The 25729-nt window shown below is 39.9% G+C and overlaps 1 protein-coding gene across 3 annotated transcripts in view; it reads right to left on the bottom strand.

The window, feature by feature from the left end:
• Palld (palladin, cytoskeletal associated protein) overlaps positions 1-21833 on the bottom strand; it is a 386115-nt gene extending 364282 nt beyond the window's left edge. For all 3 annotated transcript variants that reach the window (XM_075986846.1, XM_075986847.1, XM_075986848.1), the window contains exons 1-2: positions 21714-21833; positions 557-1538 (exon numbers count right to left, since the gene is read on the bottom strand). In XM_075986846.1, coding sequence (XP_075842961.1) covers positions 557-1485 — 929 coding nt within the window. In that variant the 5' untranslated portion in view covers positions 1486-1538; positions 21714-21833. The remainder of the gene's footprint in view (positions 1-556; positions 1539-21713) is intronic.
• Positions 21834-25729: the final 3896 nt, after the last annotated feature.

Below are 25729 nucleotides of genomic sequence, written 5' to 3'. Positions count from 1 at the left end.
AGACAGAAATTCTCCCTACTCTGGTTGCATCGCTTTGGAGATGGGGGTGTTGTGTTTGTCCTTAGTCAATTCGGCAATTTGGTCAATGCCTTGGACTGATGTCTACATGGGGTTCATCTCTGCTTGATGTCCATAAACTTTCCACTCTGCACCTCTGAGGAACTTATAACTTTGGAATAATTTTTACCTTCTTCAGTGACTCATGACCAAAAACACTTTTATTCATACTTTTGATAAATCATTTTCACATTTTACACCCTCTAGGTTCTGTAAAATCTGGACTCCTCTATAACAGCCTGCTAATACTTTTCATTGCCTCGTCCAAGCCCATTTGCCTTTTCTTTGAGTACACAGATTGGCCTCTGACAACTGGTAGTGCTGGTTGCTTGGCAAGCTTTTTTTTTTTTTTTTTTTTTTTTTTTGTCTGGCAGGTTTTTGGGAAATTCTACTACAGAAAACAGAAGGCTAGCCATCTAAGAACCCGCTCTTCTTCTCCCTGAAGTAGCACTGGAAGTCAACAAAAATCACTAGACCTTCATAATAAAAGAGTTCTTACCTGACTCGGGGCGTTGGGTTTCCAGTGACCCTACACTCCAAATAAACTCTGCTTCCTTCAGCGACTTCTTGGCTCCTCAGCTTCTGGATGAAGCGAGGGGCAGAAGGCAAGTGACGGGCTTTCTGGGGCTGTGGGTGAGGGATGTGGGTGTGTGCCAAGGCCTCTTCCGGGGCTTGTTGGGCCTGGTAGCAAAGGCTGCCCTGGGCTAGCTTGACCTCTGCTTCCATCTCCTGTTGGTCTAGCTGTTCTCCAGTGGGACTCTGACTGGCCGAGGGACTTGTCAGAGTTGAAGGCTGATTTTTAGGAGACAGATACCCACTGTCTGGTGATGAGGACTCACCATTTGGGCTTCTGTTTCTTGGCTTCGCTGCCTCTCTAAATATAGAAGTCAGCTCCTCAATGAAACTCGCCGCCTTGTCGCAAAGTTGGTTCTGGGAGCCGTCTTTGCTTTGTGGGGTAGCTTTGGGCTTTGCACTTGGATTGGGAACTTTTGCACCTCGTTTTTCAGCCTTGCGGAGGCTCCGGATGTAGCTGGGGCTGGCCAGCAGGGGTGATACCCCAGGTTTTCTCCTTGAAGCTGGGGAAGTGATCTTTTCAGCATGCTCCCCTGCCAGAGGCTGGACAGGTGCTGTCCTGTTATGCTGAGGTCCTTCTGAGGGAGTCTGCTCGCTGGATTTGGTCTCCTCGTGGGAAGGAGTTTTGCAGAGGCTTTTAGGAGATTTGCTGAAAATCTGCGAGATCTCCTTTTCAGAGTCAAAGTCTTCAGTTTCAGAGTTGTCTATAGCTCTGCGGGCCAGGTCGAGACTTTTGTTTATTTCTTCCTGGCTGAGAAACGCAGAGAGCCCTGGGAAGAAGTCAGCACTTTTGCCCTCTTCCTGCATGTCTGATAAGGAATCATAGAAGGAGTCATGGGAGGAAGTCTCTGACATTTTTGAGCAGCCTTCACACACACGGAGGCACAGGAAACCTGCGTTCTTGTTTTCTGAAAAGCATCATAGAATCTTCATCAGTGCTAATAATCCTGATTTGTTTTATATCCCTAGTAACACTCTATCGAAAGAAACATGAGGGTGAATCAATAAAACAATCTTCTTTATTCATGTGTTCACAATTTAAGACTAATTAATTATTTATTTTAGTTTTTTTTTCCTCTGAGACAGATTTCTCTGTAGCTTTGGAGCCTTGTTGACCATGTTGGCCTCAAACTCACAGAGATCCACCCGCCTTTGCCTCCCCAGTGCTGGGATTAAAGGCACGTGCCACCACCGCCCAGTATTTATTTTAGGTTTTTAAGATAGTATCTTGCTATGCAGCTAGCTTGGCCTTGAACACGTAATCTTGTCTAGGCTGCCAGGTCTGAGGTCTACAGGCGAGGGTTACAATGCCTGGCATGGTTTGTAATTACAGGTTAACATACACCCTGTAAGGAGCACAAAGCATCACAGTAACTACTAGCTAATGATTCCAGGAAGATGAGGTCTTCAACAGGCACACAGCTTACACTTATACACATGTAGGGGGCTGTTTTTTGGGCCCCTCCCTCATCACACACCTCCTCAGGGGTCTCATTTCAACAATGCTTTCAGATAAGTACTTGATAATATTAGTAACTCTGACTGTCCTAATTTGATTTCTGTTGCTTAATAAGCCCTATGAGCAGAAGCAAAGTGGGGAGGAAAAGGTTTGCTTGGCTAATGGGTCAAAATCATCATGGTGGGAAACCAGGGCAGAGCCTTAAGCAGGAACCTGGAGACAGGAACTGAAGCAGAGACCATGAAGGCTGACTTGTTTTCCATGGCTTGCTCTGCTCACGTTCTTACATGGCGCAGGACCATTGGCCAGTAGTAGCTCTACCCACAGTGGGCTAAGCTTTTCACATTAATCATAAAACAAGAAAACGACCATAGGCCAACCTGATGGAGTTATTTCCTCAATTGAGGTTGCTCTGATTATGTCAAGATGACAAAGTTAATCAGCACACTGACTTTACTCATATGGCCCTATCCACAAAAGACAATTGAGTAATTTCAATTTTTATCCATTTAATAACTATAAATAGAAATACCAAATAGTTTTATATTTATAATGTATTTATGTCTTAATAAGTTGTCTCATCCTTTCTTTGTGTGCTGTCATCTTCATTCATATTTGTTCATTCAACACTATTCTAACAGATGCTTACTAACATCCAGGCAAAATAATCAAATATAAAACAAATATACATGTAAGATTTTGTTTAGCAAATTAATGATGAGACCATGAAGAGTTTACCACCATTTCAAAGAAGGTGCTAAAGACTAGATATATGCAAGTGATTATGAATATTTAGATTTGTTGGTGGACTTCCAACCGGATAACGTCTATAGATCAATAAAATACAATGTTTGGAGTCATACAGAAAGCAATTCAGTACTATTTTCACCATAAAAAAATGTATATCTGTGAACAAGTGTAATCTTCATTGCCAACAGATTTCTACAATGTTAAGATTTATAAGATTGCCTAAAGATAATGCAAAGCATAGACATGCAAGGCATAAATATCCCAGTAGAATCAAATATCTAGCAGCAGAGCCCACCCAGTATTTTATTGAAAGTGTTTATTAAATACCTATTTAAGAACCAGTTATCATTTGTCCTGAGAAAGCAGGTTGGTTTGCTTAGCACAAAGCTCCTAAATATGATCATTGAGTATTATTGATAACATTTGAGCACACTCAGCTCTTAATGTGAGGAGGAGCAATATCAAAAACAGTGTGAACTTAGAAAATTCAAGAAGATTGGAAGGGAGAGGAATATTGTGCTAAATATATGCTTGGGTACTGTGTTGTTTAGGTTTATTTCATCTTTGATACATGTAATTAGAATTATGGGCGAAGAGAGAGCCTCATTTGAGAAAATGCCTCCCTAGGATCTAGCTGTAGGCAAGCCTGTAGAGCATTTTCTAGATTAGTAATTGATGTGGGAGGGCTGAGCCTATCTGTAGCTGTGGGTTCTATAAGAAAGCAGGCTGAGCAAGCCACGAGGGGCAAGCCAGTAAGCAATACTCCTCTTTAGCCTCTGCATCAGCTCGTGTACTGACTTTCCACAGTGATGGGCTATCACCTGAAAATGTAAGAGGAATAAATGCTTTCCTTCCCAAGTTGCACTTGGTCATGGTGTTTCATCATAGCCATAGAACAGGATCTAAGACGTGTACAACGGCCAAACTGATTGTATTTTCACTTGTTTGAAATTTTCTTTTTCCTTGAAAGAAAAGCCAATATGGTTATGGTCCATAAAAAAATAAGGTTTTATTTAAGTTATTGAGCTCAGGACTAGAAGAGATTGTCTGCCACATCTAGAACAAGGTAAGATAAAAATCCATGTAGATCAGGAAAAATAAAATTTTGATTCTTGAAGTGACACACTTGAGATTTGAACTGGGTGTTTTCATAGATATGACTATCTGTGTTTAATTTAAAATGTGTTTAGTGAACATCAACACCTGCTAAGGAACACACACATGTACATATGTTTCTTTGAAAGGACAAGCTTTTGCTTTCATAAATTCAGCAGATATGATTCAGTAATAAAAACATATATTTAATGTACCAAGTACATGATAAAAGAAAAATAAACTATTATAATACCATCTAGAAGGAAAAGAATGTTTCATAGGAGAAATGAAGCCGAAAGAATGGCACATGGTGACTGAGCACAGAGATGATACACACAGGGTTGCAGGCTTTTGCAATAGCATGGGTCAATTTATTAAATTATTTTATGATGTGTGCAGAGACATATCTTTTAAGAAACAAGTTCTGTTTTGATTTGAGCCTTTTGTACTTGAGGAGTCTCTGGTCTTCCTTAAAGGCAATATCAGATACTGGTCTATAGCTCAGGGAAGGAGCAGAGCTGGGCTGGGAATCCTTCAGTCATAGGATGAAAAATGCTGTCAAGACAAAAAGGAGGAAAGAAAAAGAATTCCCCAGAGCTCTTGTAGAAAACAGAAGAATTGGGAACCCTGGAAACTGGAAAAGAAGGTATCTCTTGGAAGAGACAGTGACCTTTTGGCTATAGCAACTGGGAACACTAGTAGTGCTAGAAACAGTTTGGGTGTCTGCAACAGTGACTGAAGCCAAGACTCCTAGAAAAATATAGAAAGTACAGATTGTACTTGCCTTCATTGGCTTGGATATTCACAGAGAAGAGAAAAGACATCAAGAAGGTAGTCCCAGAACCTAAAGGTAGACTCCAGTGAGAAGAAAGAAGTGTTTGTATCTCTTTTTTTGTTGTTTTTAGCATATAGCATTAAATGTGTTTAAATGTTAATGGAATTATTGAGCTCACAGGGGGACATGAAGCATGTGTGTTAAGAAGTGAAGATGCCATTGTGTTTAAAGATTTGAGGAGATTATAATACAAAGGGGATACTCAGCTTCAAAGGAGAAGACTGGAGAGGAGAGGAGAGAGAGAGAGAGAACTAGAGAGAGCGAACTAGAGAATGAATATCTGTATAAATCTGTAACTTTAAAAAAATGGCCCTTAGCTTGAAATTGCTATGCAGTTGAGAATTTACATGGACAGGAGATTCTTGTAATATTGGTCAGGAAAGGAAGGAGGTCCTGGAAGGATGATTTACTGGCAGGGGTGGGGTCATAACTGAAGTTGGATGTGATGTATCTATGGTGTCATTAATTGGAGTGACCAGGATATTCTCTCTAACAGAGCTCGGCAGTCCAGGGACAGGTCTAGGGACATAAGACCCAGGTCTTAACATTCAGGTGACATGGAAGGAGAGTGGGCACAGCCAATGAGAAATCGGTATTGCATTGGGATTCCTGGGCGGAAGTTTGATTTTAAGATTAAGGGTCTAAAGACCCAGTGGGATAAAGTAAGTGTGCAGTGAGAATAATGAAGAGAGGAGCTCAGGATGAGGTATGGGGCAGGGTGGTGCTGTTCCTTATCTTAGTGGTGTAGGAGGTCCTTCTATATTTGTGTTACTTTCATTGGTTGAATAAAGAAAACTGCCTTGGCCTTTTGATAGGGCAGAAAATTAGGTAGGTGGGGAAGACTGAACTGGTGTGAGAGTTAGCCAAGAAGAGGCTAGATATAATGGGCCAGGCAGTGTTTAAATTAATACAGTTTCTGTGTTGTTATTTCAGAGGCTAAGCTACCCAGGTGGTGAGATGTGACCTGCTCTTCCTCCATACTACAAAGTGGTGCTCCAACGTGGTCTACTAACTTTATGTAAAACCTGAGAGGGCTCTAATATGTATATATTCCATACTTTCTTCATCCATTCTTCCATTGAAGGGCATCTAGGTTGTTTCTAGGTTCTGGCTATTACAAACAATGCTGCTGGCCTGGGTCTGAAAAAGCCTGGGATAAAACCGGACTCGCTGAACACAGCGGACAATGAGGACTACTGAGAACTCAAGAACAATGGCAATGGGTTTTTGATCCTACTGCACGTACTGGCTTTGTGGGAGCCTAGGCAGTTTGGATGTTCACCTTACTAGACCTGGACGGAGGTGGGTGGTCCTTGGACTTCCCACAGGGAAGGGAACCCTGATTGTTCTTTGGGCTGACGAGGGAGGGAGTCTTGATTGGGGGAGGGGGGGGAAATGGGAGGCAGTGGCAGGGAAAAGAGAGAAATCTTTAATAAATAAATAAATAAATAAAATGTAAAATAAATTCTCTTAAAAAAACCTAAGAGGGCTTGAAAAGGAATTCTAGAAACACAGAAAAAAACTGAGTTTAACACAGCTTTTTGCTGTTTGCTGGGGCGTGCAGCAGAGAGATTTCCTGACTCAGTAATAGCAGCAGGTAAAAAAGCTGCATCATTTTAAAACGTGGCTTCCTGGGCCCTGCAGCCAGTGTACACTCGGGCTATGGAGCCTTTGTGGGCCTGGGTATTTGTGTGCCCACTCGGGGTTGGGAGGAAAGTGGCTGAGACCATGCCTGTGACTCGGCGCTCCCTGCCTGGGCAGGCAGCAGGATCAGGTCTACTAGCCCCCGTGCATGAGCAGGAGAGCACGGTGGATTTCTGCCATCATACAGAGAGATGTTTCCAGGCTGCACAGTGCTCTGCCTGGCAGATTTGGCTGTAACTCAGATAAAAAGCTCATTCTCAGAACTGACTGTGGCTCCTACCTGGAGGTGAAAAAAAAAAGCCGCACAGTTTTGAAACGCCGGCTTTCCAAGCTATGTTCCTAGTGCGGAGTCTGTCTCTTGCAGGAGACAGAGAATTTGGATGGTGTTTTGTGAGTGAAATGCTACAGCTTGCTTGATGACAATGTGTACTGCTGTGTGCTTGGAACTGTGTGTGGCTGAGGGGCACCAAATGGCTCTGAGGCAGGAACAGCTCTGGCTCTGCTCTGCCGTCCTGAACTGTACTGAACTCAGGCAGGACTATAGTAATTATCATAATAACAGTGCAGTTAAGGTTTAGATTGGGCAGGAAACAGGTGGTACCGTATTACCCCTACATAGTACAGCATAAGTTTTTAAGAAGCACTTAGTATTTTAAGGAGTGCTCCTGGATAGTAAAGAATTACAGATTCACAATAGGACAGATTCAGACATAAAAGACCTCTAAATGGGTCACCGTGCTAAATAAACATATGTAGGCTTGAAAGAAAATAAAAGAAGTATAGAAAGTCATAGAATAAAGTTAGTGGTTTAAAAAAACGGGTAAAGTCTTTAAAGAGACAGAGTAAAGTAATAGAGTAAAAAAATTGAGCCACATAAAAATGGATAATTCACAGAGATTCTGGATTATGTGTATTATTGTATTTTCTTTCAATTTTTTGACTGTGAAGGAGATAAGTACAGAGAGACATTTCATTGCGTGGTCTGCCAAGCTAAACCAGCATATATGTTCTAATGGTATCATAACTTCAGAATTTGGGTCTAAGGATATGATACTTTGGAAAAGAGGTTCTTTTGTTTTCACAGAAGATGAGACCGTGTGAATTGATTCTAGACCAATATGGTATGATAGACCACATCCTCCTGAAAGGTTGCCATAAACACCCTCAGAAAATTACTTCACCCAACTGGTGACTGAGATGAAACTAGCATATAGGATACACCAAGAAAGACCTGATTAACAGCACCCCCATTCAGCACAAAGCAGTTTGGAGAGAAATAACTGTACCCATATTCCCAAATATTGTTTATAAATGTTCTTTTACATTTAAAGGGGGGATATAATATAGATATGAATAATTTACACTGGTATAAATTTTGCTTTGTTGATATAAATTTAAGACCAATTTGTTATATGTATATGTATTTCTGATCTTGATTAAGGTATTGTGATTGTGTAGTTCATTTAAAAATGTAATGTATAATTAGGAAATATAGGTTGTTAATGGATAATTCTCAATAATAATCAAGCTTGTAGTCATATTAGTTAGATTTTCTAGATATATAGAGATATATTTCAGTTAGATAGGCATTCTTCATATCTTTCAAAGACTACAGAATATGGCATCTAATGTTTAAATAACTTAGGGTTTTTCATGACAATGAGACACTTCTGTTCCTGGCAGCATCAATCTACTTCCTGAGGAAGATGGGCATCGAAGAGTCTCCTTATAGAGTTTGCTAGCCATTTGGGCAAGAAAATGCTCTTGCCTGGACTGTTGCATAAACTAGACAGGAAGAACCCACAGAGAAAGAGGGGACTGCTGAACTTGCCTAAAGATGAGATGATCCTTCAGGGTTCCTGTTTCATGAAAGAGTCTGCGAGACATTCTGCAGGATACAGAAGAAAGTGACTGAACTGTCTTTGAATTTTCCTCTTTCATGAAAATGTCTGCTGGATACTATGGGCCTGTAGGCTGAAGGTGGATGCCACAACAGTACAAAAAAACTTTGAGTGACTCTCCAGGCAGTGAGATGTCTCTGTCATTTCTAGAGTTTTGGAAGTTGCTTACTTCTTGTTTACTTAGGTAATATTATGTCCTTCTGGAGTCTTTGATAGAGTTGAAGAAAGGTTAATTATAATTATAGTTTTCCTTTGTTATGATAAAAGATAAAATAGATATAAATATTGTAATTGTAATTCTTGCTTGATAACTGTTTTGTTATATGTAATTTTACTATGTTAAAGTGAAAGCCTTTTTTTTTTTTTGCTTAAACGGAAAAAGGGGAAATGGTGTAGAAGGTCCTTCTATATTTATGTTGCTTTTATTGGTTGAATAAAAAAAACTGTCTTGGCCTTTTGATATGGCAGAAACTTAGATAGGTGGGGAAGACAGAACTGGATGCTGGGAAGAAGAGCAGAGTCAGAGAGCCACCCACCATGAAGCTGCCAGGTCAGACATGCTGAATCTTCCCTGGTAAGCCACGACCCGATTATTAGAAGTGCGTTGAATCAAGATGTGAGAGTTAGCCAAGGCAGTGTTTAAATTAATACAGTTTCTGTGTTGTTATTTCAGGGGCTAAGCTAGCCAGGCGGTGGGATGTGACCCACTCCCCCCATACTATATCTTAGAGAGAGAGCTTTTCAAACTGAATCTTGGTTTCAATTTTTAAAATAAAAATGCTATTTCTTTTTAAGTTAATAAAATAAGGTGTATGGTGTGACAGTTACAGTAGCCTGTTTAAAGTGTGGGATTGGAGATGTGAAAGGGATTTATATGGTGGAATTCCTATAATGACCAATCATTACAATAGGCTTATCATCTCGTGCAGTTCTATTTTCTTTCCTTCTTGCTGAGAACACTAAAATTTACCCACTCTGCTGAAGATAGCCTAGGATTATGTTACATACAGCCTTTTTTTGGAATAGTGTCAGTGTTGAGTAGTTGAAACAGTAGCATATACATGTGTATACACACACACACACACACACGCATGTATATTCCATAAAAGGTAGAAGTTTATCTAGATTTTTGTTTTTAAAAATTGTCCACCACTAAGAACATTAGCTACATAATGAATTCATACATAAAAACTAATAACAGTCAATGGCGACCTTACTAAAAGTCATGATTAATGGTAGACCGCTCACCTGGCATTGCACCAAGAATCAGTGTGTAGACTATTTTGCTTATGATTCTCACAATAAGCACGAGGCTTGAAAGAAGAAGACAGGCAGATCTGCATAAGAGAGCCAACACTCAGTCCTGCATGGTTGTGCATGCCTGTAATCCAGCACCCAGAAGGTGGGAGGCAGTGGCAGGAGGAACACAGCAAGTGTAAGCCCAGCCTGCACTACAGAAAAAGTTCCAGGCTATCCAGGGATCCACACTGAGATTCTCTGTCTCAACATCCTTCTCCTCAAAAGAGAACCAAGAGTCCAGAGCTCAGTGTTCACCATGTACTTTAGCAAGATTACGTTATAGTTTTGCAGGCAAGATAAAACACGTATCATATTAATACAACAAGTTCCATCCATCACTAACCCCCTTACAATTTAGTATAAGAGGAGCATATTGTAATGTGTTTTAAAGCTTCAGGGAAATATTATATAAGGAAGCTTAAAGCCAACTGAATGATGAGAAGTAGCAGATTCTCATTGTCAAATGGGGAGTGTTTGCTGCAGGCACACATGATCTCACCTGCTTACTGACTCGTGTTTTGGTTTTAAAGAGGAATCACCTGATGGGCTGCAGTTGTCAGGATTAGGTGCCATTTAAAAACTGCTTACACAGTGAAAAGCGAAATAATAGCATGATTGCATACCGGCTCCATATTTCATTTCCAGCACTGTTGTTGCTGCTGGAGTATGTACACGGTCTAGGAAAATGCTCGCTCAACATGGAAGAGCAAGAGAGATTTCCAGATGGCTCGAGTTCCCTGGAAAATTGTGCTTCAGGGACTTTTTGTGTCAGTCAACACCCCAGAATAAGAAAGGCATCTTCAAAAGGAGAGATATACGGCTGCAAACGTCTCCCTCATTCCCTCAGGAGTCTGTTGGATGCTGAGACATGTTCTTTTCAATCCAGGGCTGTGATGAGAGAGGCAGGCTAGGAGGCAGACTGAGAAGATCCACCTCTGTTACTTTTGCTCAGTAAAGAGAGAAGGAGAGAAACAGCAAAAAGAAACAGTCAAGCATTTCTCCTTCAGTGAGCAGCACAGAGTCTTGCGGAACAGAGGGATCCCCTGTAGCTCGTGACCTTTTCTTCCTCCAGCTGCTTCCTTTTTAGGAGTTTGAGTTGCCTGGAATGCCTTCCTTCTCTCCATCCACTCTCAGTTCTCTTTAGCTTAACTGTCATCTCTCCTAAAACTCCCCCAAGCCACAATTCTTCTCTGATCTCTTGTAATATGTGCAGTTCTAGGTTTTCCCCACAGGGGAAATGACTGCTCAATGGCCCTGTCCACGTTACTTGTCTCATTAAGATACTGTGGATTCAGTATTCACTGAGTTGTCCTCCTGGTACTATTCTGTTTTTGTGTTTCTTTCATTTCTCTGTCTAATCCACACATCTCTACCCTGGAACATACAAATCTATCAAGGCTGGACCCTGAAAATCCACACACTTTCACATTTTCAGGAACTTTTATACACTATCCATTTTGCTTAAAATGCCCTCTCTTGTATCTCTCTCTTCTGCTTTTCTACCCAGTTCACCAGTTCAAAGGATTTGCTTAAATTCTGTTTCCTTTGAAAAGTTTCTAGAATTCTTTGGTTAGTACGGTTTGATTCTGGGTACATTGAAGCATATTTTAGCATTGCATTTGTCTTAATATGAGTATATATTTCTTTCTTTTTTTTCCTTTCAGTCCCAGGCATTGAACCTAGGGTTTGAGTGTGCTAGGCAAGCATTCTATCACTGAGTTACACCTCTAGTCCCAAATAAATGCATAGAGATGTTGGAGACCCTTTCCTCCCTGAGGGATGAGCATCATGAAGGCAGGGATGGGACTGGAGTCTTCCCAGGGCTAACGCCTACCACACTGGATCATAGCCTGCAATGAGGAAAACCTCAGGAATCCCTAGTATTGCAAACACGTTTTGAGCTTTGTTTGGGGATTGTGGGGAGAAAGAGGGAGACACAAAGGCAGGGGCCCAGAGCTCTGTTGTTGTCTCCCCTGCTCTCATGACCAGAGCCCCACTGTAGCATTTCAAATCAGATCTTCATTAAGTGGTCTTCTCCTGTTGTCCCTGAATTTTAAAACTTTGCTAATATGTTATCTCCATTTACTTCTTTGTGTGATAATATGCGTGTGTGGAGGTCAGAGGACAGCTACTGAGAGCCAGTTCTTCCTTTCCCCACATGGCTTCTGGAGATCAAACTGAGGTCGGCAGGCTTGGAACCCTGAGCCATTCCCTGACCCAAAAAACTCATTTCAAGTGTCACATATAGACATTAAAATGTCCATGTAGCCTGGCGATGGTGGCACCCATGTCTTTAATCCCAGCACTTGGGAGGCAGAGGCAAGTGGATCTCTCTGAGTTCAAGGTCAACCTGGTCTACAGAGTGAGTTCTCTGCAACAGCCAGGGCTACTCAGAGAAATTTTATCTTGAAAACCAAAACCAAGCCAAAACAAGAAAAAAAGTCCATTTAAAGGATACAAGTAATATTTGATATATTCATACATTGATTAAGGTTTTACTTTACTAATACTGTCGTAGTTTCTTTCTCCCTCCTCCATGCTCTTCCTCTGTACTCATGGTAGTTACTGTGCTAGTGTGCTTTGATTCTTTGACTTTTTCTAATATAAACTTCAATTTTGTCATCACCCAACACTTACCAAATACGCCATTCTGGGACTGAGGATCCAGCTCAGTGAATAGAGCAGTTGCTGTGAGGACAGGAGTTTGGGCTCCTAGGTCCCAGGTCATAAGTGCCTGGGGAAGGTCTGGTGACTGTCACCTACAACCAGCACTCAAGAGCCAGAGATAGTGGAGTTCCTGAAGCAATTGATTTGTTATACTAGCTGATCAGTGAGTTCTGGGTTCAGTTAAGATACCCCAGTCTCAATCAATAAAAGCAGATATAGATGGAGGAAGACAATCCACATCAGCTTCAGACCCTTCCCCTCACAGACACACACAGGGAAACACACACACACAGACATACACACACTGTGAACATAGATATAAACATGCACACACATATGTACATATACACGCATACACACATATACAATACACACATACACACATACACATATATCACACACACATACACACACTATACACACATGCACACACACACACATATATACACAGACACCACACACATGCACACATATTTACACATACACACATATACCACACACCACATACACACACACACACAATGCTATGATCATGAGGACACACCAGGATTCACTGTGCTCCCACATACAAGTGAACATACTACTCCAAATACACATAAAATACTTTGCTCATAGAAACGTCTTTTTAAATAATAGTCGCCTAAGATGCTTATTGAGATTCAGACAGAAACAAAGAACAAGAAGCAATAAATGATTACATGACCTTATTCATGTAATAGAAAATGATTACCTGACCTTATTGATTTCTGCTACATTTTGAATTTTAATGTCCCGTTTTGCATTTTTCTCCATGTGTGTTGTGGTTGTTGGCAAGCTAAGCTGTGTGTGTGTGTGTGTGTGTGTGTGTGTGTGTGTGTGTGTGTGCGTTTGCATGAGCACGTGTGGTGTAGATTATGTACTTCTTTCCCTTTGGGACAGGTCTATCACTGGCTTGGAATTGTACCACACAGGCCAGGCAAGCTGGCCCCCCAAGTTTCCAGTGGTCTATCTGTCTCTCCCTCCTAACTACCCGCCACTGAGATTTGCTGTGGAACAATTTTATACACTGTGAAAATGTGTTGCTCTCACTGTTAATAAAAACCAGATTTTCCCATAGCTGGGCAGGAAGAGATTGGGAGAGGCAGCCTGGCACCGAGAAAATGTTGGGAGGAGGAAGGGCAGAGGCAGGAAAGTCATCAGAGATGCAGAGAGAAACAAGATGGACATGCTGAACTCAGGAAAGGTACCAAACCACATGGCAAAGCAAAGATAAGAAATACAGTTCAATTTAAAATGTAAGAGTTATCTAGTAACAAGGCTGAGCTATGGGCCAAACATTCACAATTAATATTAAGACTCCGAATGTATTTGGGAGAGGGTAGTCAGGACAGGAAAACTCTGCCTATAGGTATTCTAGGCCTTGGGCCTACTGTTTTACATGGGTTCTGAGGATCTGAGCGCACGTCCTCAAGCTTTTGAGGCAAGCACTTTGTGATTGATGTATCCCTCTGGTTCCCATCTTACGTTTCTAGGTTGCCTGTCATGTATTAGCATAGTTATTGATTTAATTGTATTTTAGGCTCCATATTAGGGATGGCTTATGTATCTCATTTCAACATTAGCATATTCCAAATTTTTAAAATTACTCTGTTACAGCTGGGCTGTGGTGGTGCACATCTTTAATCCCAGCACTCAGAAGGCAGAGGCAGGCAGATCTCCGTGAGTTTGAGGCCAGCCTAGTCTACAAGAGCTAGTTCCAGGACAGGTTCCAAAGCTATAGAGAAACCCTGTCTTGAAAAACCAAAAAAAGAAAAAAGAAAGAAAAAATTACTCTATCAGTGAATTTCATATGCTCTCTTGTTAGTCATTATCACATTCTTCTTCCCATTTAAAGTTCTTTAGTATGCCTTGTAGATACATGTTTTGAATATATATGTGTGTGTACATATATATGTATATGAATACATGTGTGTATATATATCTGTACACACACACACACACACACACACACACACACACACACACATAGTCTCAGCTTTTGTTTATCAGGAAATGTCTTTTTCATTCCTAAAGGATAGTTGTTTTTTTTTTTTTAAAAAAAAAATTACTTATCATCTATACAGTGTTCTGCCTGCATGTATGCCTGTAGGCCAGATGAGGGCACCAGACCTCATTACAAATGCTTGTAAGGCACCATGTGGTTGCTGGGAATTGAACCCTGTTCTTCTGGAAGAGCTGACAGTGCTCTTAACCTCTGAGCCATCTCTCTAGCACCCCCTAAATAGTAGCTTTGCTGAGTAGTGAATTCTTCGTTGATAGCTTTTTTTTTTTGGCACTGTGAAAAATCTCACGCTGCTTTGTTCTAGACTCTTAGGTTTCTGTTCGGAAAACGGCTGGCAGGTAAACTGGGACACACTTACTCACATGATTAACCTGCTTCTCTTCTCTCATAGCTTTGGTTCTTTTTTTTTTTTCAGTTCTTTTCACCCTTGAGACCTTCATGTTAAGATGTCTGGGGGTAGAACTCATTGAGTTACATTTGACCTGTGTCCCCTGGCTTTTGTGTATGTGTGTGTCTATGTATGTATGTATGTGTATAGGTGTGTATTTGTATCATTTGGGAAGTGTTCTTTTATTATTTCTATTTCCTCTCTTTGGTGTTCTCAAGACCTCTTTAAACCCACAGAACTGATCATCGCTGTCTTCACATTGCCCCTGAAGCCATGCAGGTCCTCATTGCCCACCCTCCCCCTACTTTGCTGTTTTCTAATCGTAAGTATTTGGGTAGCCTGCCTCATGCCGTTTATTTTCCTTCTGTTTGAGCTCCCTCCCATGGAAGCCACTTTGCCCTTCAAATTTTACTGAGTGTATTTTAAAACTAGAAAATTACTCCTTGAGTTTTAAAATATTCTTCTGTCCTTTACGTTTCTTTTAGAGTATTAAACATTTCTCTATTTTTCTCAAGCTCCCTGAGCTCCATAGATACTGCTTTTAACTAGTTGGGACGTCTCCCATACTGATTACTGACTGGTATCTCATTTTATGTGTTTTCTGGCTTTATTTTGATTATTGAGTGAGAGAAAGGTTTTCTTTTAAAAACCTCAAGATGCACGTTGTCATGTAATTTTGTCTGGATGCTCTGTCTTTACTTCTGTCTTCCTAACCTGCCATTTGTCTGTCCAAAAATTCCAGGTCAACTGCTTATTTTCCATGCTTCTGTAATTCCTTCTATGTTTCACCACTGGATGGCACCGAGCTCCAGAATTTCCATGGCTGTGTTGTAGTGTGTTGTCACAGTTTCAGAACAAAAGGGTTCCTAATACATTGCTGAAATACGGTTCAGTAAGAAACAGGGGAGTACCAGATAGAATAACTGGTACTTCAAGAGCTTCCCCTTTCCACCTCATCGCAAGGTAAATATAGATGTATTCACGGTTACACCTGTGCGGTCAGACATTATAGGATTCTGTTCAGCTTTGGATAGTCTCCCTGTACATGGACCATGTCCAAGTTTCTGTGTCATATACATTACCATCAAAACCACTCAACTGTGTCCATCCCTGAAGAAGCAGCTTTCCAAAAGCAAGCAGTACAACACTCTGGTGGGACCAAGTCCCACACTGCCATGGGATGACTGGTGTTGAGGTCAGCTCATGACCCAAGATTGTTGTAACCAGTCACAGGAGATGTTCATTGGAAGAGAAGCCCAGAAGACTGGCATGGTATTTCTTCCTCTAGCAATACGTACAGAAGCCCCTCTTCCCACAGACCCAGGGACTGTAAAAGATGTGCTATATGCAAGACTGAGATATGGCAGGTGAACCCATGTCCTGGTCACTCATAATGAGCTGCCTCACCCAGGAAAATTAGCACCGAAATAGACCTTTACTCCTTTCCAGGCTCCAGTTGAAATAGTTTCTCTTGCCTCTGACACACATGGAACACTTGAAGCTGACACTCAAGTCACCTGTCACTTAGACCTGCACTGACAACACTGCACTCTCTAAAATCTCTGTGCCTATGGTTCATATCTAGTCCACAACAGAGAATTCTCACCGCATCTGAATCAGCTCTCTGCCTTGACTTTCAGTGTTGTTCCATTGAGCACTGAGCCTCTTCAGCCTCTTCTAAGAGTCATTTCGTCATATACACTTTGCAGGGCACGTGTAAAGATAAACACATATGTAGTATAACTCATGACCTAACAGTTATTGTAGTAATTAACACCAGGGAGCAGAGGGGTTGGGGGAGGGATGCAGAGGGTAGCGGTGCGAGTCAGATGACTTTGATCCCTGGAAATCACACAAAGAGCTGGCTGCAGTGGTGCACATTACAATACCCACACTCCTGTGGCTAGATGGAAGACAGAGCCTGGAGAATCATCAGAAAGCTTGGAGCTCAGCTAGCCTAGAATACATAGTGCAGCAGAAAAAACGTGGGAGGCCTTAGCAAGGTGGGAGACGAGACCCAACTTTTGAAAGCTACGCTTTGTCTTTCACATGTATGCTACAGTACACACAAGACCTCCCTCCCAAAAAGTAAACAGAGAAACAAAGATTAAGGGAAAAAAGATTGGGGTACCTGTATTTGATAATGACCATCAATGCAAAACAAAAATACTTCCTCAGTCAAAGTCAAAGAAGTTAGTTTGACTTGTAACTTGATTGTTATTTATTAAAGTCCAACATTTTGAAAAGACAAAAATGTATCCAAAAATATCACTGGCAGAACGTGATTATGGCAGAACTGCCGGCATTTGCATGTAAGATGTTCACCACTCGCTCACTCAGAAATGTATAAGATAGCGCACTAAACATTTATCTCTAATGACTGACTTTTATGGTTCTTATCAACATCCAAGGAAGCCTCAGAAGCAGAAAATGACTCATTCTGTTTTCCAGCAATCAGCGTGTGCTGAGCAGTTCCACCCATAAATCTGAAACCCCAAATAATAGGAAAGTCTAGAATCTTTTCAGTGCTGACCTGACATCACAAGTAGAACATTCTCCACCGTGGAATTCTGTTGTGTGCATAAATTTGTTTAAAATGATAGGAACATACCTTCAGACTACATATCAAAGTGTATATAACCCATAGATGATTTTGCATTTAGATTTGTGGTCCATCGCCCAAGTGCCTCATTATGCATATACAACTATTTCAAAAATTGAAAAAAAATGTAACAGCTGAGCTATTTCTGTTTCTAAACATTTCACATTAAGGATATTCAACGCGTATGAGACAGTGAGAATTGTGTAAAAATGGTAACTCTTTGTGATATATGTAACATGGACCCTAGCAAAGTTAGAATTAAATCTTGAGTTTAATACTTCAGTATCTAGTTAATAAAGTGCCTACCATGAGTGACATCTCTCTTTCTAGGCTAAGGAAATGGTCTTCTGAAGGAGTAACATCCTAACATCCCTTTATATGTTTCCCCACTGCTGGATCCTGGGAATTGGGGCGCAGGGATTCAGGCATACTGAGTCTTTCACCACTGAGCTACACGACCATGATCTAACACTGTAATAGAAGACACAAGAGAAGTGAATTAGGAAAAAAAATGCCAGGCTCTGAATTTCTTATACTTAAATATCCTTTTATGTTTTTCTGGATTGACTTTGGACAAATATGCTCTGTGTTGATGGCAGACAGCTGCAAATAACATGAAATGCGATAAGATAAAATGCACTTTTCCATTTCAGCAGCAGTGGCTGTAGACCATGACGGATAGGAAACACCGCAGTTGGAGAAAAGGGTGGGGACTGCCATCGCAAAGGTGGGGCTCAGGCTTAGTCTCCCTCAGACTGTATCACAGACGCAATAGCTACTGCTGTCACCTCACAGTGCTTCTCAGGCAAAGCACTTGCAGGTAAATTTTGACGTGTATTCATGGTGTCGATTTTCTGCTCTTAGCAAGCATTTGGTGCTGCAAAGCTTTGGGAGGACTAGCCAGTACCACAAGGTATTGAAGACACTCCTCTACCTCTGATTGTGAGCAGACAAGTTCTCAGATTTCTTGCATGTTCTTAACAGATATTGCTTCCAAATGTAAACTCCTAGGATCACATACTGTATTAACTTCCTGTGCATCTTCCACTCATTTTGTGAATTTTATAGCACTTAATTTGAAGATTATTTATATAGGTAATTCTATGGCTCACAATTTTTCTTTGAATTTTATTATCATTGGAAGTTTGTGGAATTATGTATATATACTATACTATACTACAAAATATAGAACATATGGTGTTTATATGTAAGATTTTGTATTTGGCACATGAATCATACATCCTAACATACGAAATCTTAGTGTTACAGTTCTAGGATTGGGAAAACATTTATTTCTGAGATCTGGAATGTGCAGTATATTTGTACATATGCATTGATGGCATATATATATGAATATGCAAATGACAGAAAAGATAGAAACATCTATAAGATTTAAATAACCCTGGATGTTAGAGTTGCTGACTTTGATGCAAGTTTATCTAAAAATTATATTCATGACACTTGGTAGAATTCTCTGTATTGTGAGTAAAATATATGGATATATATTACATATTATATGATATATGTACACTATATATATTATATGTGTGTGTGTTTGCAGAAAACTTTCTGGAATAATTCTGTTGACACAGGCAGTAATGACTCTTGATTTAAGAATCATATCTCACATTTAAAAGAATGCCGGAAAGACAAGTTAGACACACACAGCCAGTGTAGAGGAGAACAAATAGGATTTCCTTAACAAACAATGGAAACAGGGCTTCCCATGACTGCTTCTGAGTTAGACATTTTCCCAGTAAACCATTTAACCCTGTAGACAACTGGTGGAATACGCATCATCTTTCTACTTTAGTATTTTTATTACTCAAAGCTGAAACAAAAAGTCCGAATATTTGACCCACTATGTAGGTAGCTCTAGGAAACGGCAGACTTAGCACTGAAAGTTGCATGTAATGGCACAGTCCCCTCTGCCCGTTGGAGACAGCATGTCTAATTATCTCAGGAATTTAGTTAAGGAGGAGAATGACTGTTATCCAAGAGACGCCAGAGAGTTGCTCGAATCCGGAAAGAAAAGCCGCTGTTAGAAAAGAGACTGGCTGACTCCTAGATGATTTCGTCTTGTCTACTGTCACTAGGTGCTTTGGAGCCTTCAGAGAGGGACAGAGAAGTTTCAATAACCACATAAGATGTGCATAAGCATAAGAATAAATAGCCAGGGGTTGGGAGAATGAAAACTAATCAATAAATTCTTCTTAGCTCTATGATGGCATTTGGACGGAGATGGAAAATTCAAGTCTTAATCATAGGGAATAAATTCTATTGTAAATGATTTTGACATTTAAAGTAAGCATCCTCATTCATTTGTTTGTAAGCACCAAAAAGAAATGATAATTTTTAATTAGACAATTCAATGTTGCTGGCATTATTAATAAACCCTATCTCTGAAGGTCACTTAAGAACAAAAGCTCTGGTTTATTTTTGTTATGTTAGAACCGTGGCGAATCCTTAGACTAATTTCGTGTTTATTTCCTTCTTCCTATATTTTTTTTTGGTCTCTCTTTTTCCTCTCCTCCTTTCTGTAATATTTTTGTTGCAAAGAACCCTGCAGGGAAAAAGCCAAATGGGAAAATAGTCATAAGATCTTGTTTGATGCAAAATGACCTTAACGATATCACCATTTAATAAACACACAAGCTCATTTTCTTGATTACTGGATACGCTGTCGTTATAGGAAGATATCTCAAATTTGCCTCATGGTTTTAAATACAATCTCCCTCCCAAAGTAAGATATTATTTTAATTCCAGGGATAAAATCTGACAGTTCTATTATTTCTAACACAAATAACATGTTAATAGGAGGATTTGGGTTCCCCCTTATACTCTTTATTTTATCTTCTTTATATTGAACCTATTAAGAACTATATATTTTATTTCTTATCCATCCATTTCTCATTTAAATTCGAGATGAATTTACTAACTATGTTCCTATGTTCTCCACTATGATGATTTGCCAACTGTAAATGATAGTCAGAATGCTTTGTTTAGTGTTTGTTTTCTTTGCTTGAATTTCACCAGGGCCCGGGAATTCACTCTCCGTGGCTTTGATCCCTAGATGGAGTCCAGAATCGCAGTGGCCTTCAAAGGCTCCTGACCACCCTGTTGAAGTACTTGGGGACCCTTATCCTGGCCTTGCAGGTGTACCAGTTGGTAGATCTTAAAGAATTATGTCACACTATTTTGTGAAAGAAATATTTCCTCTTCAGACCATTTTAGGAAGAAGAAAAGCAAAATGAAATAAAACAAAACAAAAAGTCACAATGGCCCCAGGGTGATCAGGAGCCTCACTATCTTGTCAAGTGTGATCTGTGGCCATTTAAATATCTACTTTTAGCTGCAGAACAAAGAGGCCTAGACAGAGAGATAAAGGGACCCAACCTACACTGGATGCCAGAACAACAGGACTAGGGATGTGTAACCACATGTTATAAAGCTGTCGTGGCTGGATAGGACCCCCAGACCTCCTCTATAGTTAGTGACTTCAAAGTTCTGAACATTTGAGCAGACTATTCAGTTCCTTTGAGAAATAGTTGAACAGTATCCTTATCATGTAAAAAGGACTTGATTTTGGTATACACATCAATTGAACAGATTTTGAATAGTTTTCTATTGCCACGTAATAAACTTTGCATTTGACCATAGTATTTACGCTAGAAGGTAGCCAGTATTTTTAGAATATGCTAAAAAGTAATATGAGCCTGAAATAATTCTTTACCGGCGTCATATTTTGGATTCAAGACAGTTTTCTCTGTAGCTTAACAGCAGCATGATACAGGACTGTGTTCCGATCTTTATATCTGACAGAATGCTCCGTGGATGACCACAGTCAGAAGTATTTTATTCATATGTATATTAAAATTATTTTGTATTACCTGGTGTTATTATGCCAACTAACTTGATTATGTCCTGTGAGTTGTTTAAAAAATCTCTCAAAAGATGACTCATAAGTCAGAATGTTATTTAAACCTAAAGTCTATTATTTTAATCCATCAGATTTTGGCTCAACTATGGATGAGGGTCAAGATAGTTACAATTTCATTGACTATTAAATATAACACATGCATACTCTTGACAAATTTGACTCCATTAAGAAACATATTTAACCCTTATGGAATTTATCACCATGATTTAACACACCTAACATTATAACACAAAGGTAGATTGTGACAGTGTGGGTAGAGAGAAATCCAGCCAAGTTTGTGTGTTACCTGCTTTGGGAAATAAAATGCAAATTTAATGTTACATTTCTTATCCTTGTAAAAGAAAAACCAAGCATTTTCCAAATGGTAACACGGTGCCAGGCAAAGCTACTGAAATATTTCCATCTTTAAAAGTCCCAAAAATGTTGTCCTACTAGTAAGTGCGTTAAGGGTACCGTACAGACCTTTCCAGTGCTTGGTCAGTGTGAAGCCTCCCCAAGGCGATGGATTTCACAGGAGCTTTTCTTCCTTCCCCTGGTGAGAGGAGGTTGGTCTTGCCTGTCCATTAAGGACTGCCTGGTCTGTGGTACTGAGACAACTGTGGCCTGAGACACTCGTCCCTTCTCTTACTCTACTCGGCTATATTTGGTAACTGAACTCATGTTTCAGCTGAATGCCACAATCAGGAATCCCGGGAGTGGCTTGGGAGGCAGCCCCAGATCTGAGGCTGGGTTCTTAGAAATTAACGCCACTTAGTGTAGAAGAAACCATAGTTATGAATTCAATAAGCCTGGCATTTCAACATATTCCACTCTGACATTGTAGCCAGAAGTCACCACCTGGCCTTTTCACAAGCTCTTAATTGTTTGCTGGTATATTTTATGATTCCCAATAAAAGAAGTGGAACGTGGAAGGAAGACTCCAAGGATAATCTCCTTGTGTGTTTAACTTTTGTCATGTAGTGGGTTCTCCTCAAATAGTAAATCCATTAACTATTTAAAAATTAAAACTTCTGCCAAATTGAGTGGAGATCATAACTGCTTTCTTACTCCATAATTAAAAATTGCCATGTGCCTATGGTGTGTATTAAAGATAAAGTCCAAGGCGTAATGAAATGGAGACTAAATATAACAAATGTATAGCAATAGACGCTGAGCTGACACATTAAGATCATCTAGCAAATAGTTCCCTGGAAAAATCAAGCAAATGGTGAGTGAACATTTGTCTAAAACAAGCGTGAAGCTTTCATAACTGTGAAAAATACATCACAAATCCCTTTGTTCACTATTGTGCAGCAGCTCTCTAGGACCTAAGCTATATTGTTCGATCGTTAATAACAAAGCAAGTCAGGGAGAGTCAACAGCTTCTCTTACCCAAGATCATCTTCTAGAGCAAGATCTAACCAAGATTGCCAACTAGCATGTGGGTTGAGGCATATGAAAGGTCCCGGGAAATTGAGAAAGTACTGGAGTCTTTCTTTGGCTGCCATAACTTTTGGTCTAGTTTTATTTCTGAAAGCCAATCCTGATAGCGGAGCTGGGCTTTTGTTCTGCTCTGATCCTTGACACCATTGCTTCCATAGCCCATGTCCCCTTTCATTCATCAGTTAGTAATTTTACAGCTTACTCTTCATAGCACAAGAGTGGTAACCCTTTCTAAAGTCCAGCTGTCTCAGCTTACCTTTGCTGGTGCCAGAGAGCAGTACAGATGGGATAATCTACATAGAACAGAAGTTGACTTTGCTTCTCAAGGCTGGGAAGGCGGAGGTGCCAACAGGCTCATTGACAGTGAAGGTCCTTTTACTGTTTCTAAGCTGTCGCTTGATTCTGGCAGAGACACTTCATTACGCAGTACAAAGTGGAAGATAAGGGTGTTTATATAAGGGCATCTAATCCTATCCAAAATGTCAGAACCCTAAATTTCGCTTCTAAAGGTCACAGTGCCAATATTGTTGCATCGGGAATACATTTTAACACTTTTGTTTTTTACCCCAGAACTAAGAAATTTAATTTTAAATCAGAGATCAAGACAATAGAAGGTGTACACCAGTCAGCATGCCTACCAGATGAACATACAAAGGAATAATTGCTTTTACGGATCATAGGAGGGAGAGTCCCTCAGCCCGAGGTGCCCGCCTCAACACGAATTTTGGAAAGAACAAAACGTTCAAACCTTAGCATTGATTAAACAGGTAAACACTTGTTTAATATGCTTTTTATCCTCTAAGGAAAGACAAAACTGGAGAGGGCAGAAATGGAGAGGGAGGAGATAGAAGAAACCTAAAAGTGGTGGAAAGTGTTAAGTATGAGGACCGGTTCAAATAACAAATCTTTAGCACTTACAGAAGGAACTAAGTGGTGATGGAAAAGGAGTGGTTCGCTCTGGGATCCCAGAGGAATCCAACAGTGGGAGGCTTCAGACCTTCCCTTGTACACAACATTAGTCGAGAACTCCATTATTGTTAATGGTATTGGCGCAGGACCTAGGATCTGGATTGTCTGTGAGAATCTGCATTAGATGCCCATTTTCCATTCCTGCTTTAGACAGCTAGTAGGCTCCTTCTCATGCCTGGGGAAGGCAGGAGGTTGCTCCTCTGGGACTTTACAGAAGATTCTGGTACAGAGATGCAAAGCATAGAAGATGTCAATAAAGAGACCATGGGAGAAATGTACTATTTTCTCACTTACTGTCTTTTTGTCTCCTCTCATCTCTAGGAGTTGGTCAATTTATGCCCTTTATTGAACACATTTTTTTTCTCACTTCATTCTAGGAAAACTGCATCAGTAAACAGGCATGGTACCACAGCAACAGAAATAGATGATTGGATAAATCTTATCAAAAAAAAACAGTAAAAATAGAGACATGAGGCTCTTGCGTAACTGTTCTAGTCAAGGATCTATTAGTTGGCCTAGAAATGAATCCTTCAAGCCTGGCCAGGTTTTGACATCTTCCGCTGACATTGTATCTGTCTTAGATGCACTTCCCAGAATCAAGTGTGGCATCCATTGAGATTATCGTCATCTGCTCGTTAGTGAACTTCAGAGTTGTCGCCCATAGATTCGGTTTCCTGAGGACTTGGTTAATCTACCACACATATGCAGCCTGATCGTGTGGGCAGTCTTCTGGGTACAGGACACTTGAAAGTTTGTGTATGTGCACAAAATGATTAAAGCAAAAGGACCCAACGCCAAAGTAATAAAACAGAATTGAGCCAGGCAGTGGAATGGCATGCTTTTAATCCCAGCAGGCAGAGGCAAGAGGATCTCTGTGAGTTCAAGACCAGCCTGGTTGACAAGAGCAAGTTCCAGGACAGCCTCCAAAGCTACAGAGAAACCTTGTCTTGAAAAAACAAAAAACAAACAAACAAAGAATGAAAATTGTATGTGAAAAATGAGAGCAGATTCCATACTTTATAATCATATGTGAGTATTGGGCACTATTGGGTATTATATGCTCCCCCCCCCCTTAGAGCTTGGAATTGAACCTAGCACTCTAACACAAAGCTATGTTTCTGGCTCCAGAAATCTCATTTCTAATCTGCATAAACAGGGTAAGTGTAGAGAAAAGTTCTATACAGAGTAAAAAAAAAACCCTATTAATTTCAATATACCTTACTTAATTTAAGAAAAACAAGCACATATCTTAACAAAGACAAAATAAAATTATGTATTCTATTATAATCACATCATCATTTGTTGAATAATATTAAATTGCATATAGTAAAGGCATACAGCAGTGTCTTGAAGAGTAGCATGTAATATTTGATGGATTTATTAACCAAAGAAAGAAGTTGTATATTAAACTAAAAATATACTACAATTTAAATTTATCCAAGTTGAAAGACCAAGTTGCCTTACCATGCAAAGATAAAGATTTTAATTCAGTACATTTAATAAGTTGAAAGAGAAAAGCCATATGGCTAATTATATAGATTTTTAACAAGTTTTTGAACAAATTTCATCACCCATTTTCACTTGAAATATAATTTTGGAGGGCGAGAAAATGGTTCTAACTTATTACATTTTAAAGTATATATGCACATATATGTATGATTGTACATGGTACATATGTACACATTTAATCATGTACGTATGTCATGTTCCATAGTACCTAGACATAAAACATCAACAAATATTACCAATGAATGTACAAGTCTTTTTATAAGATTTATTTATTAAATGTACACACACACACACATGCAAAGACACATACACAAATAAATAAAAGTAAATAAATAAAATCTGAAAACGGAACTGTATTTATATTTCACCTTATTCAGCAAATGCTCTATGGGGAAATGGAGTGGATTGCAAAAATAAGTATACATATCTATAATTACAGTTCCCATTTCTCTCCTGGTATACGGTACACTCAGTCTCCACAGTGGTTCATATTTGAGGGAAAAATGCATTAACTGGGTCAGGGTGGATAGAAAACTTGACTGCAGTGTGCATACCATGCAATTACTTCTTAATATAAC

Source organism: Microtus pennsylvanicus, chromosome 9 (genome assembly GCF_037038515.1).
Source record: "Microtus pennsylvanicus isolate mMicPen1 chromosome 9, mMicPen1.hap1, whole genome shotgun sequence".
NCBI classification, from domain to species: Eukaryota; Metazoa; Chordata; class Mammalia; order Rodentia; family Cricetidae; genus Microtus; species Microtus pennsylvanicus.
This window is presented reverse-complemented; position numbering and strand designations above follow the sequence as displayed.